This window comes from Dermacentor silvarum, chromosome 11 (genome assembly GCF_013339745.2).
Source record: "Dermacentor silvarum isolate Dsil-2018 chromosome 11, BIME_Dsil_1.4, whole genome shotgun sequence".
NCBI lineage: Eukaryota > Metazoa > Arthropoda > Arachnida > Ixodida > Ixodidae > Dermacentor > Dermacentor silvarum.
In genome coordinates this window covers 97,843,918-97,858,735 of record NC_051164.1, presented here as the reverse complement: position 1 = coordinate 97,858,735, position 14,818 = coordinate 97,843,918, and the positions used below count along the sequence as shown (strand labels likewise).

General features: G+C 48.2%; 1 protein-coding gene across 3 annotated transcripts in view; it reads left to right on the top strand.

The window, feature by feature from the left end:
• LOC119433183 (uncharacterized) overlaps positions 1-7,818 on the top strand; it is a 221,909-nt gene extending 214,091 nt beyond the window's left edge. For all 3 annotated transcript variants that reach the window (XM_037700325.2, XM_049658677.1, XM_037700323.2), the window contains 2 exons: positions 1-210; positions 3,116-7,818. The exon at positions 1-210 is cut by the window's left edge and continues 160 nt beyond it. In XM_037700325.2, coding sequence (XP_037556253.1) covers positions 1-210; positions 3,116-3,385 — 480 coding nt within the window. In that variant the 3' untranslated portion in view covers positions 3,386-7,818. The remainder of the gene's footprint in view (positions 211-3,115) is intronic.
• The last annotated feature ends 7,000 nt before the right edge of the window (positions 7,819-14,818 follow it).

The window sequence follows — 14,818 nt, the reverse complement described above, 5'->3', positions numbered from 1 at the left end:
CGGCATCACGCGCCAAACAACAACCAGCACCAGCAGCAGCAGCAGTCCAATCAGAACCGACACCCCGACAAGACGACCGGCGTCACCCCTGGCGGCGGCGCGGGCACTCAGCAGACGAACGCTCTGACGGAGCGCGACTTCCGGCACCTGGAGCGCCACCTGTCGATGAAGAAGACCATACGGAAGCAGATCAGCCGCAACTTGGCTCAGGTGAAGTATCGGAACGGTGTTTTTGTCCAGGTAATGCCGGGATTTCGTTTTAGTGCTGAAGGGTTTTCCATTCTGGACACTGTTGAATCCCGCTGTATGTTTGTGTTTTTTATCTAAGTACACACGGCGAGCCGCCCTTAATTTGAACCAATCGGAGATATAAACAAGATGGCGAATCGAATGATATGGCAGAATTTGACAATGACCAGAATGACACCCCAGTGCCAAGAATAACACCAAGTCCAGGTAATGCCGCGACTTCGTTTTCTATAGGGTGCTTCTGGATCACAGTCGAATCGCGCCATCTTTTTGTTTTGAGCTAATCACAGACGACGTAGCCACCCTGTGAGTCAGTGAGAGATAACGAGATGGTATATTCGACCGTATGGCAGAATTTGATAAATGTTCATTCTTCCATAAGCATATACATACATGTATATGCTTATGTCTTTATCTTATATACTCAGATAAAGACATTGTAAGCATTGTTGATCCTTCTATAATTTCTCAAAAATTCAACGCATTTTTCACTCAGTTCTTGCGAGGACGGCGTCGCATGCACACTTGCCATTGTAACCCGATGCCACAAGTGAATATAAGTGAAGACTGCATTCTTTGTCTTTAGCGTAAATTTGATCTAAAGAAATATCCTGGTTGTAATGGTATATCAAACGTTTTTCTTAATAGATATGCAGTCGGGGTGGAGAAGTATTTGTATGCAATTTACATGACCTCCTTAGAATCTTGTGTAATACCTGATGACATGGCGCTCTGCAAGAGTGATTCCAGTTCATAGGTCGGGGTCTCCGTTGGAATTAGGTAACCATAGGTCAGTTTCTTTGACATCCACAATTTGTAACTTACCAGAACACATTACTGTTAAGGATGTTATGCTGAATCTATAAAATAATCAACTGCTAAGTGGCAGCCTACATGGCTTCAGGGCTGCTCTCTCCACTATAACTCAGTTGGCTGAAATAACCGACGACTTCGTAAATACAATGAATGTGAAGGGTCGAATTGACGCAGTGTTTTTAGACTTTTACAAAGCGTTTGATGTTGTTCCTCATACCAAGCTGAAAGCTGTTGGTATTGAACGCAACACTGTTAGTTGGATGGCATGCTACTTAAATTCAAGGGAACAATGTGTGGTTAATGGCTGCGCCTTTGACACGTTGGATGTGTACTCGGAAGTCCCAGTGGGGTATGTGCTTGAGCCGCTGTGGTTCTTGGTTGATTTAAATAATATTTACTTTGCAATGCAACCACCTGTCAAGATCCGATTGGTTGCAAACGATTGTGGTGTGTATGCTAGCATAAACAAAGACGGTGATCAAATTAGATTAACTGACGCACTGCATTCGATTTGTGCATGGTGTGACAAATGTAATTCCTGAGGTACTCGTCGAACATCTGAGGAAATTGGCACTCTGTACGTACCATATGTAATGGTGTTCCCTCTGTGCGTTATAAAGAGAGCTTAAGGGGTTGCACATTTTCACACTCTCTTGCGACGACTTCAGGAAAGCGGTGTTACAACTTTTTTCTAATGCTTAATATACTATTTCGGGGTTTCATGGCGTTTAAATGTTCCAGTGATTAAAATAAGCGCCTTATTTAACTTCTACTTGCCAAGTGCAGAAGAGAGATATAAAGCACCTTTAGTGAAAATTATCGCAATAAGAGTTGCCCTATTGGGCAGGTCATGTAATGCCTAAGGCAGATGATCGGTGGTCAATTAGAGTTATTGAAGGGTTGCCAATGGAAGAGAAGCGCAGTCGAGGCCAGCTGAGAACTAGTTGGCGTTTTGAAATTAGGAAATGTGCAGGCATAGCATAGGTCGAGCTGATGCAGATGTTTAATTGCAGATCGCTGGAAACGCCTTCGCCCTGCAGTTGACTTAAAATAAGCTGATGATTACTGGTGATGATCATGACAGCTAGAAGAGAGTTTAAATAGTATCATTCCATAGATGTAACGATGCCTTTCTTCATTTTCTTCAGTGCGCTGAATAAGCGCACGGACTGTATAAATGACATGGACAGGCGAACGCTTCCGCCTAATTTATTTTCAGTAGAACAGACTAGATATATCCTGCGAGCACTTGCAATGTTGCTGCGCCACAATTCTGGTCAAAATCATGCACCAACTACACTTTAAAAAAAAGTTTACACCCTTCGCGGTGTATCTTGTGCCCAAACAGTAATTGTCATCTATCTTGCTTGCGTCTTTTTTTTTCTTGAAAAACTCTGCGCTCGCAACTTTCCTGTCAATAATGTTATGCCACGCTGATATTGCGCATGCTATCCGTGACCCTGAAGTACCGGGCGTGCAGCGTTATTGAAAGGAAAGGTACGCAATGTAGATGGCAAGTATTGTTTTGCGACAAGATAGACTGCAACAGGTGTTCATTTTATTAAGATATCAATTATGTGGACTCTCCAGGCGCGTTTCCGCCTTCGGCGTCGCCGTGATGTTCCGTCTAAAGTCCAAGTGCGTTGAAGCGAGAGGCAGTACGAAGGTCCATTCGCTCTCTGCTGCTGCCGCGCTTCCTCACTCCAGCGTTTTGACAGCGAGTGTGCGCGGTCATCGAGTGAGATGTGTTGATGTTTGCTTGTGCTCTCGTGGCACCACATGCTTGTTAATTTAGTTAGTAAGCAAATGTTTACTAGTTTACACGGCCGATAAAATTACTATCCTTACTTCCTATAGTTATCTGCTAATTTGCTATCGCAATCGATGCTTGGCCTCTAGGGCGAAACTCCGACCTTTTATGTTTCTGAGTGTATAGCACGACAACGTGGTTTACTAGCCTTTCATCTGTGCCGCTTATAGCTAAATTTCTCGTCTACCTTTCATTTTACCAGCGTCCGCTTGAATTGCCCCACTATTAATCTTTCCGCAGGCTTTCGTCGAGGACCCCAAGGTGCTATGCAACAATGCCGTCAACAACAACCACAGCCGGCAGCCGCCCGCGCAGCAGCCGCAGGTCATCACGCTCACCAGGGCCAAGATCGCGCGCTCGGACCAGACCTTCCTGGACATGTTGAAGGAGCCCAGCAACAAGCCTGTCGAGGACAACAACAACGCCGGTCGCACCGTGACCGAGTCCTGCTCGTCCAACCAGCAGTCCTTCTGGAAATTCCTCGGCATCAAGGGCAAGGGCAAGCGATGAACAAGCTGCAATGCTTCACTGGCCAAGCCAGGTCGTGACCAGGTGGCGTGGAGACGAACCAATTGGCCATTCTCTGCGATCGTCGGTTTTCTTGTTTAGAATTTTTAAGGCTTCCAGTATGAGTGCTTTGATACGTGAATGTTATTATCTCTGCCCTATCCTACTTTGAAAGAAAATGTGCAGTGAATGTTCTTTTTTTTTCTTCCTTTTCTGGAGGACGTGACTGGCGCACACGCCTTCGCGCTTGTTTGTCAAAGATCATACGCGGGACGATTGCAAGACAAAGGCCTTTGAGGTCTTCGCGAGCAGGTCAGCTGAGCAGGTCGCCGCCATGGTGTTCGAACAAGGACACGCCTGTGAGGAAACACAGTTTCGCTCGCGACGTTTCTGAGAGGTTTGTGGTAGAACGGCTAGTCCTTTAGGGTGTTGAGAAGACGTGGACGGTGTGCGCCTTATGCGTGAGAGGCGGTACGACGTGAACTTTTCTCCAGCGACGCTCGGACTGGATCAGTTCGACAGGCGTGTCATTTCGTTCGGCCCGTGGTGAGTTCGAGGCCGGCCCGACACCCGTGCAACTGAGTTCGTGTGAACCCATCGGCACGCCTTGGGACAGTGTTGCGACACCAAGCGGCCCTACGCCCTGCACCGAATCGACAACGTTCCGTCCATCTCGCCGTCTTCGACGCGTCACAAGGACCTCGGTGCGCGACGTGCTTGCAAGCCCTGGTGGCGGATCCCTGTCACAGGTGCATTACGCAACATCTTGGCGCGTTTGGTTATCTTAGACAATCGTTTCTTCGTTCTTTGGCTGTCTGCTTCGAGTGATTTCGTCGGCGTACTTGTTTGGATCTGTGCGTTTTTTTTTTTCTGTCACTAACTGACGCTCCTTTCGTGGCATCCAATACGAGCCTTCGTGTGGACAATTACGTGAATGCTATCATACAAATCCTTGGCGTTGAGCGCTGGCGTTTGGACATTTGTAACGCCAAGTCCGCATGTTGAATGGTGACTTGAGCCATTGCCTATGAGTGCAGTGTCGGTTGCACTAGATTGCGGAGAGGACTGTCGTGTGCATATAGCACCGTGCTAGTGCCGCAAGAGCGTGCGTTTTGGCAGGTGTTGCTCTCGTTGGCTGTCCGATTTTGAAAGTGTGGCTCGCACGGACTCCCAATCGGAGGAGAAGTGCCCTTTTATTGCATTTTTGCTAGCACATGTACCACGACCAGGGTGGTCATTTCCAGCCCGTGCATCTTTAGAAGTGAAGGACATCGTTAGTACCGTGTCTTTCGTGGCAGAGGCCTCAGTCTTGTGTTGAGGCCTTCCTTTTTACGCCGGAAAGGCGGCCGCATTCCTTATAGTAGTAGTGAAACGTGTAAATTGCAGGTTACTGTTTCGTTGTGTTTTGCTATAGCGTGTGTACTGCTTGGTATTTTTGTTTACTACTTGAGGGCGCCCCTATGCTGTACGCCAGTCATCCTACTTGATTAGGGCTGTCTCGGCAACTCACAACATTGCGACCGTTCTTTTTTTTTTTTTTTTTTCACTTTGTCACTGAAGACATCGCTGTACCGTGCACTTGACTCTTGAAGCCTCGGTGAAAGTTCCGTGCTGGTTGTTTTGTGATATGCTTTGCAAGTTTCTTATCGTTTTTGTAATTAAATATTTGCTTCTTTGAACCTTAACGTAGGACGCATTCTCATCTAACGGGCATACGTATTTGGACAAATGTTTGCTTTTTCAAGGGCGCTATCACGTTTGCAGACATTTTGTGCATCGCATGCTCGCGGGTCTTCTTCGAGAAAATTTCAACATTGAATTGCTCGACTTCACTTTCAAACAGTTGACCATGTGGCAACAATTGTGATTGGCATCACTAGCTTTTACTTTGTCCACGTCCCTGAACGAACTCACTTTGACGGGTTCGCCAAAAGCACGTTTTATCTTTACCTATATAACAGCGCGCGCCACAGTTAGTCTAAACACGCAGAACACTCCCGAGCAGCTTGCATACTTGCTAATCGGAACGTGCAAACTACACTGCCATCAGTCCACAAAACACAATACATGTGTAATCCGCTTAACAGATGTTGCACATACGAGCAGCCGTGCTGCTACTTGTCAAGTTAACGGAATGAGTCCATCTGCGTTGCCAGCTCTCAATTTTATTGTGAGATGGCGCTTGTATGGTTTATGAGTATCAATCAAATGTTCATTCCTTCCGATGTAAAGGCCCATTTTGTACTTTTTACTTACAGCAAGCATACTGTTGCAAATTGTTTCCATCGCTAGACCAGCAGGGTAATCACATCTTCCATAACTCTTTCTCGTAGGTTCCCACTTCATAGAGATGGCATCGATCATATGATGTTACCACATAAGTCACTTCCGATTTACACATGGTCGAGTCGATGCAGCAAACGTTGAATTCTGTACGCTGTATCACTGGTTTGCAGTGGGTCTTCCGGAGCACATACATAATCAGGTTTAGCAAGCCTACTCAGCAGCAGTTTACTCAAATGCAAACCTTTCCTAGCAGTGTCTAACATTCCTAACAATGTAGGAAATTTGCGAAACAGATGAACAATTTGGACTAGATCTCTTTCAGCACTAATAAACTTGTTTCATGTAATCGGCCTTACATGTCAATACAGGACATCCAGTCGCTGTCAATATGTTCCAGATACATGTACCACAGACCTCCGATTGAAAACGATGCAAAAAATTGTGAGAGTGCCAATGAGTGCACACCGCTGGTCCACTGGACAAGCCAGTCTTGCAATTTAAGTGTCAAGTCTGCCCTTTCAAGCTGACCGAATGAAGTGAAACGAACTGAGTGGACACAGCCGTACCTTTGAAGTAGTGAACTGAGCCACTTCTGCTGAGTACGCCTTACCTTCACACTGCGTTATTTTTCGACCTGGTGCAATCACATCTACTGTGCTATAAAGAGCATTCTTAAGCACCTAAAGCGGTCGAAAACGAACTTTTCTGTCAGCTGGCACAGCAAACAGATGGGTTTTGTTAGTGTTTAGATGACATTCAACTCTGCCTTTTTTGCTGTGCGCTAAATTTCGAGAAGCTGCTCAGGTGGCGGCTCTGCAATGTACATTTTTGATGGCACAACAAATTAATAGTCTCAGTTTTATCGAACTCTGACACTTCATTTACCTTAATGTGTGTGGCCGATATTGTACCCAACTCCGATGTCTAATCATGAAGGATTATTTCGCGGACCTTAATTCCTGGTTGATTAGCGCTTGAATATTCATAAAGTGTTTGAAAGCTCTGTGCGGTCCAGCTTGGTGTTGCCATAACAGCATCATGCATGGACTGAAATCGTGGCCTTGAGCATCGTGCTCATTTGGTCACTAGAGTTTCAGCTTTTACGCAAACGTGCTACTATTTACTACTGGAGGCGCACACGTGACGCCATTTGGTGACGTTGAGGTCGGCCAGAACGCACGCACAAAACTATTACTGCATGACGACCTATGTTTTTCTCAGTCGCTGGTGTGAAGGCGCTGGCAACACATGAAAGTATATAGCGACCTTTCTTTTCGATAAGAGCAGCATCGAAGACAAAGACGTTTCTGGTGCTTTGTGATTCAACAGACTGCCACAAGATGCCGCATCCATCGCTGGTGCTGCCATCCACGTTTTCGATGTTTCCGTATTGCGTAAACCGCAATGATCTGCACTGGACAGGCTAGAACTCTCTAATGAAGAGTTTCGCCTTGTCCGCACACGTATTATCGCATACTTCACGGAATACCAGAAACGTGGACGGCAGTAGCAACATCGGTAGCGCCACCTTGCGCCACCAGCCAGTAGAATATGGTTGGTCACTAATAAAAGCTTTGTCAACATCGGTTAGACTGTGCCACCAACGCGACCTTCTCGCGTCTGCGTCTCTAGTGTAATACGTTTACGGACAAGCAAAAACTTTGTTTCGTACAACCTGTCGAAATGTATGAGGCACAGGACGTGGGCTGCTCGAGCTGTTTGTATAAAAATTATCACTGCCTTCTCTTCGTTTAAAAGCCAGATCCTTTGGGTTGTAACTCTTTCGAGAACGTAGCTTATTGTGGTAGCGGAAATGCCTATTTGTTCTGTGTCTGTGCATCTCAGTAAGATTGTGATGCGCACTTTTGTTGTCTTCTTCTTTTTTTAATTCTTCTACGTCTGGCAGACAGAGAGCCATATTTACGCGAGATTTATAGAGCCAACACACATTACACACGAAAAGAGTGTCGATTTGAGAAATGAGCGCCTGGTGAAATGCGCCACCGGCGACGTACGTAGATGGCAGTGATGCTTGTGTACAAAAAACAACCTACGAATGAATGTGCTCTGAATGTGTGTGTATGACTGTACATACGAAGCGGAGATTTAAAAAAAAAATTCACTACGCAATAAAAGAACGGAACAAAGAATGTGTACGTCTCCTCTAATTCTCAAGCCGTGGTCTTGTTTTTCGCTTCTTCATAGTTAAGGTTGCACTTTACTGAAACGTTTCCACACGCAGTCAGAAAATTCCACGCATTGTTCGGTCTCCTACTTGGGGAATTGATTTGAATTTATCCACTATTCCAACCAAACCACAGCATAACTTCAAGAAAACGGAAAACGCATGACTGCACATGCAAACTTTCAGGAGAGTGTTTGGATCATAAAAATTATATTCGTCTGTTGCGTTATTCACACGTGACAGCCGGCACACACGAGTACACCCCCGTATTCACAAATGTATCTTAACTTATCATAGCTTGAAGTACATGCTTGACTTGATCTAAGTGACGCCTGTCGTGAATGCGCCAAAGAGACGCAGTGAGCGTCCCGGGCACGTTCACGCCAGGCGACATTTAGATCAGGTGAGGGCTTCAAATTCGAGATACATCTCTGAATACGGGGGTATGTTCGCTGCAGTTCACTGTGCGTGCGAAGTCCCCATGTCGAAACACTCGCTTCTGCCAGAGACATCGCTTGATCGACAACTGTTAATGACTTCAATTCTCCATCTTTCCTGCGAACATCTCTCCCTCGCGGAGCTGTTGAAACAGACTATGTATGGCCGAGCAGGTAGGTATGTTTGTTTGCATGGAGTTGCTGAGACGTTGTATGGCTCTCTCTGAATGCCCGCTACATCACTCTCTCGCCAGTCAGGTAGGTAAGTTGGAGTGCAGAGTTCTTGCAATGCTTCCACGGAGTTACCAACGTTTGCAGTGCGCGACCCACGTCAGTGGAACGCGCCACCGCGCCACCGTGCGAATGTGCTTCAGCGTTTCGAAGATCACTATGCGTAATCGCTTCCCTCTTCTTGCTAGACATATTCACCCTTTTCGCGGAGGAGTTTGCTCTAGAAAAACGAGATGGCGCTTTCAGCGGCGCGCCTCACGTTGCCTGAGTGAAAGCGCACGAATGCGAAACCATTCTCAAGTATTATTGCGCAACAAAAAGACACGGACGTGAGAGAAGAGGAACACACACAAGCGCAATAATACTCGAGTATGGATTACCAACTTGGCCGGAATGCTGCCAGCGAAACGATTACCGCTTCCGGTCTGGTACTGCGCGGTCAGCTGTCAGAAAAGCAACTGGGTGTTCGCTAACGCACTGTGATGAATTCGCGCTGCAAAATACGCAACGGCAGAGGGTTGACGTGCGCGGTAGGTGGCTGCAAAAATAGTGACTCGCATATTAAGGAATGGAAAGCACTTGTATTTCCTGTAAAGCTGTGGCTCGTGTCGTCCACGCCGTCTGCAGTGTAAACAGGGAGGTAGCTGAGGCAAGCAATGGCCCACGTGATCAAACATAGCAGCGCCCACGGTATAGCCGGGATAAGGGTCAATAGGCCGCGATAAGCGCGGCCGCCTGCGATAAGCTACTGGCTGGCTTCCTAAGCGTGGTTAGTGTGCCGTACCGGTAGCCGAGTGGATAGGGTGTTCGGCTGGTAACCGTAAGGATGGTGGTTCGAATCTTCGCGCCCGCGTTGCTGTAAAAAGAAAAAAAAAAAAGCAGCGATGCGGGCACCGAGAGAGAAAGGCAAAAAAATAAAGAGAGGGAGGTTGACCAGAGAATGTCCGGTTGGCTTCTCTGTATTGGGGGTTGGGGTGAAAGGATGCAATAGGGACCTATAGTATAGCTAGCATAGGCGAAGACCCGGGACCAGGTGCCTGCATCGCTCTACGTAGATTGCTTGGCGGCAATCGCGGACTCTCGGCGATGTGGCGCTACCTGGGACCACGGTCGCTCCGGGTGATACCCGGTAGTAATACGCTCGGTCGCCGGTATGTGGTGGACAAGGGGAGGTTTTGTGTCATGGTGCACATTATTTCCTCTCGCTGTCCCCCGGGTATCCGAAGAGGGCGGATCCCTGTTGCTCGCCTTTTGGTGCTCTCGGCACACAGATGACGAATGGGGAGCAATCCTTGGAGCTCCGCCCCGTAAACATCGCACCTGGGATAATGCATGCCCCCCCCTCGATACGTGTGAAAATGGCACCGACCACGTCGTTAATAACCCCCCGCAATACCTGTACGAATCGCACCGACCACGTTCGTAGTAGCCCCGCCCCCCGCAGTACCTGTAGAAATCGCACCGACCACGTCGTTAATAGACCCCCCCCCCCCCTCACTTTTGCTGGGAGGGGGCGGGGCGGGGGCTATTAGCGACGTGGTCGCCCCCAGCAAAAAATGAGGGGGGGGGGTCTATTAACGACGTGGTCGGTGCCATTTTCACACGTATAAGGGGGGGGGGGGGGGGGTCTATTAACCACGTGGTCGGTGCGATTTCTACAAGTAGTGCGGGCGGGTGCTATTGACGACGTGGTTCGTTAGATTTACGACGATTCGTTAGCTTTTACATGCATGACATAAGGGGGAGGGCGGTTGAGCAGTCCTCGCTTCGTGCCCTCGCTCCGCAAAAGGCGAGCAACAGGGATCCGCCCTCTTCGGATACCCGGGGGACAGCGAGAGGAAATAATGTGCACCATGACACAAAACCTCCCCTTGTCCACCACATACCGGCGACCGAGCGCATTACTACCGGGTATCACCCGGAGCGACCGTGGTCCCAGGTAGCGCCACATCGCCGAGAGTCCGCGATTGCCGCCAAGCAATCTACGTAGAGCGATGCAGGCACCTGGTCCCGGGTCTTCGCCTATGCTAGCTGTACTATAGGTCCCTATTGCATCCTTTCACCCCAACCCCCAATACAGAGAAGCCAACCGGACATTCTCTGGTCAACCTCCCTCTCTTTATTTTTTTGCCTTTCTCTCTCGGTGCCCGCATCGCTGCTTTTTTTTTTTTTTTTTTTTTTTTTTTTTTTTTACAGCAACGCGGGCGCCAAGATTCGAACCACCATCCTTACGGTTACCAGCCGAACACCCTACCCACTCGGCTACCGGTACGGCACAATGAACGCGCTTCGGAAGCCAGCCAGTAGCTTATCGCAGGCGGCCGCGCTTATCGCGGCCGTCCAGCCGTAAGAGAGAAGCGATGACGCATATAACCCACGTGATTTTAGAAACTTCACCACTGCACTGAAGCTGCGCACAGTGCAGTCCCCCACAATGGCGTGATGGTTGCAGCGCGCGACCCACTGACGTGGCAATAAAGCGTGAAACGCGATGCCCACAATCCTGCCGAAGTGTTCGCAACACGCCTGCGATTTCATGCTTGCACAGTTATTATGAACAGTGCTTTCCAGTGGCATATTATTGAGAAAAATAAATCGCTCGCAGCAGCAATAATAAATAATCAGTCAATCAATGAATCGATGTTTATTGTATGTACGCAGGAACAAACACGCAGTAGGTCTGATTATTGGCGCAAAGAGAAATAAACAATGATCGTAATATTTATTTTCCATAGATTTCAAACAACACATTTGTGCAATGGATCGTCGATCTTTAGCCGATTATGCTAGCTCAACGCCGAGTAGAAGAAACGTCATCACAAACGATCCACAAGAAACCAGTGAGGCGAGAGCACTTTGCCGTAACAACACAAGATGTACCAGGGCGTACACGAAATCTCCGAGAGATGCCTTCCAGTGAATTACAGTAGAAGTGCAGATGTTGATGACAGACCGCTCGCCACAGGCGCCACAACGCGATGGTTCGCTGCAGGACAGCCAGCTGCGCTCCTAGAGGGCGCTGGGTCGCATCGTTGCAGAATTCAGCATTTTAAAGCAAATATTTCTTTACCTTACCTTACCTAGATTCGGCGTGTCGCTCTCAGGGATACGATAGCTCTCGCGAGGTTTCACGTGAGTCGGTACCAGTCGCGTTGGCAAATAGGGCCAACAGCGTTTCTGGCGTTTCTGGCACATCTTCGCACAGTGCAGGAACGCATTCGGCCGTCTGCTTCGACGCGTCCGGTGGCGAGTTTCGCAAACTCTCGCGAAGGTGATAGTATCGCTCGAGAATCGATCAAGTATCATTCCATATTGTTCGAGGAATTATCACCCTTGATTAAAAACTTACCCATGCTCTGTACGGTACGCCACCGTGGCTTGCACCGTGGCAAGATATCTTGCCGACTCATCGACGCTTCGCTTATATCAGTGTTTCTCAAACTGCGGGTCATGATAACCAAATGGGTAATGATCCTTTTTCTGGGGGCCATCGAGGGTCGAACTATCACTGTAACCAATGACGTCAGCGCCTCTTACCGACCTCTGACGTCAAGCTTTAAACCATGTACTCAGGGCCCTCCTCGCTCTCCTCCGTTTTTTTCCGTGCGAGACGACTAAGCTTTGCCTGGGAGGTGGCCAAAGAAATGCTATAGCATTGCCTAAACTACATTCTTCTTGTTAAATGAATCTTTGTTAAACACATTACGGTACTTTACACATTAACAACTATTTTTGGTAGATGTCTCAGCTGCGGGTAATGTCTTTAAAATAAGTTAAAATGTAGATGTACCAACGTCATTGAGAGAAGTGAATTTTCATGGTAGCTATGGTACTATACTAAAAGGCCTCACGTACTGGTAACGTTTTTCGAGAAACACTGGCTTACACCACTCCCACAGTGCGTGAAATCTGCATGATATTTTATTGCGACAGCAACTATATGGACACTCAAGGCCTGTTCCGGCCGGCGGCTACTGTACTTTGTAGTGAGTGCCGCAAATACATTTGGGTTGTTGTTGGTGTTCCGGGTCTTCCGAGTCGCGGTTTCGCTGTGCAAGCTCCAGTGATGGCGCGGCATACGACCTTGTATAGATAGTTCCCGCCGCCTATGCACCTTGTCGTCGTGATGTGCAGGAGTGTAGGCGGGTACCTCCATGGATGACGGCCGATATGGACTCTTTCCACACCGCATCGATTCACGACAACGGTAGCCTCGTATGGACGGCGTAGAACCTGAACCTTCATGTGACGTTGTCCTGGGCGCGCTTACGTCATTTTGGCTATAAATAACGTGGTCGGCGCATTGCGAGTTGCCGGTGCAGCAAAACGCTTTGACTGGCTGGAAAGTGGTGGCTGGGCTGGTTGGTGCAACATTGTTTAAACTAGGACTGGCTGACGGGCGCACAGTGGCCGTAGCAGAACTGTAGCGTATAGGCAGTCTTGGCTCTTGAAGACGCTGGGGTTACGACCGAGGCAATTGATGGGCCTTCTACAGCACTTTTGACATGTGCGAACTATGACCTTTGTGAATCTCACCTAAGCAGTCAAGCAATTTCGCTAGGCTGATCGCTTTAAACACGTGCAATTTACATACACATGTAAATTGGCATGTAGATTAGCACGTACAATTTAATAAATTCCGTTAACTCGGATGAGGCGTCAGCCGCTACTGCAGAACAGTTGACGATGTCGTTTAATCAGTGGCTGAAAGATGCTGACTTTAATGAGACGCTAGCGATGCTAGTTTGGCTGGTCGCCGGGCGTGCTACTTCAGCTGCTGGGTGACAAATACCATATACGAAGTGATCACATAAACACGCAACACTTCGAAACTTGTTACACTTGGACCACGACATGACCTCACCACGATAACACAGAGAAGAACACACAGAGTCATATATTAAAATATTCGATCGCCTTGTACGAAGACGTGAGCGTAAGCCTTCGGCGAACAGATGCGAGCATAAGGTTCCACAAAGCTATAGAAATTGTCTTAACAATCAATACCACGTGTAAACAGATACATTGGGTGGCGGCTGTCAACTTGTACACAGATAAAAGGCAGTCCGTGTAAATTGAAACGTACATTTCACATGTCGCGTTGCAAGTCGCAGTTAAGTTACTAGCGCTGCACCGCGTTGTTGCTAACAATCACTGTACAATCACTTCTCGGGCTCTCTTGACGGGACACCAGTAGGCGACCGCGGCACCCGTGACGACGAGGGAGAGCGCCACGCACACCATATCCGACATCCAGACCTTGTTGACCGCAAACTCCCCATCCGGGTCATCGCAGGGCCAGAGGAGGATCGCCGTAGCCAGAAGACCTGCGAGGAACGGGGGAAGAACGCATTCAGCCTTATCTCGCGGTTCTGCGAGGAAATTGCGACGGTAAAGAATTTCGTTGCTTTTGAGGGCGAACATCGCGCGTCACTCAGTTCATATGAAGATCCGGTCTAGGGGGCAGTACTTCTACACTACGGGAAAAAAAAAAAAGACAACGCGCGTGGCATGTCTCAGGCGGCGGAACGCCCTAGCACAGGTGCAGGCGTCTTTACCGCCGCGGCAAGCAGCTGATATATTTGCGAAGAAAAAAGTTTATTTGAGGCGATCGCCAGAAACGCATCGCCAGAAACTGAGTGGGGAATAGCTCCTCGCGATGCCTGGTGCTCACCCGTATTCACCTGTGTGCATGAAAAGTAAGGTGCTTCGGTTTCTTTATTAACGCTGCAACTTTCGTAACAAAACGTCATTTCATGCATTGAAGCACAAAAGTAACTTGAACGCCAATGCATTTCTCCGCAAAGTTTGGGAATGAATATCTCGAGACTGGTGTCGTCCTGAGAATTTGTTTCTTGCGAACTCCACGGTTAGAATTTGCAAATTACAATATGGCCCATATGGTAATTATTTAGACTTAATTAGCGAATGTTTGTTAATTAGTCGATTATGTAGATCAGTTTTTTGAGCAAGTAATGTCTGCATCTCCCAGTAGACCAGCTCATGAACTAGAGTTGGGCTGTTTGCCACAGGCAACATTTAAAAATTTTTGAAAGTGTTCGCTGGAACACCCGGTATATAGTTAGATAGCGCCAGTCAAGTCGCTGGAGCGCATGCGCCCGTGGGTCGTGACTCGCCTGCTATCGTCCTGCAATGCCAGAGCGGCGTCAAGGCGCTCCTCTCGGTGGCCAACGTGGTGCCCAACGCGACCAGGGCGTGCTCGGTGCCGTAATCGGGGCCGGACAAGTCCGCGTAGCGGAAAGACGCCGACAACCCGATGATGCATATGACAGAGCC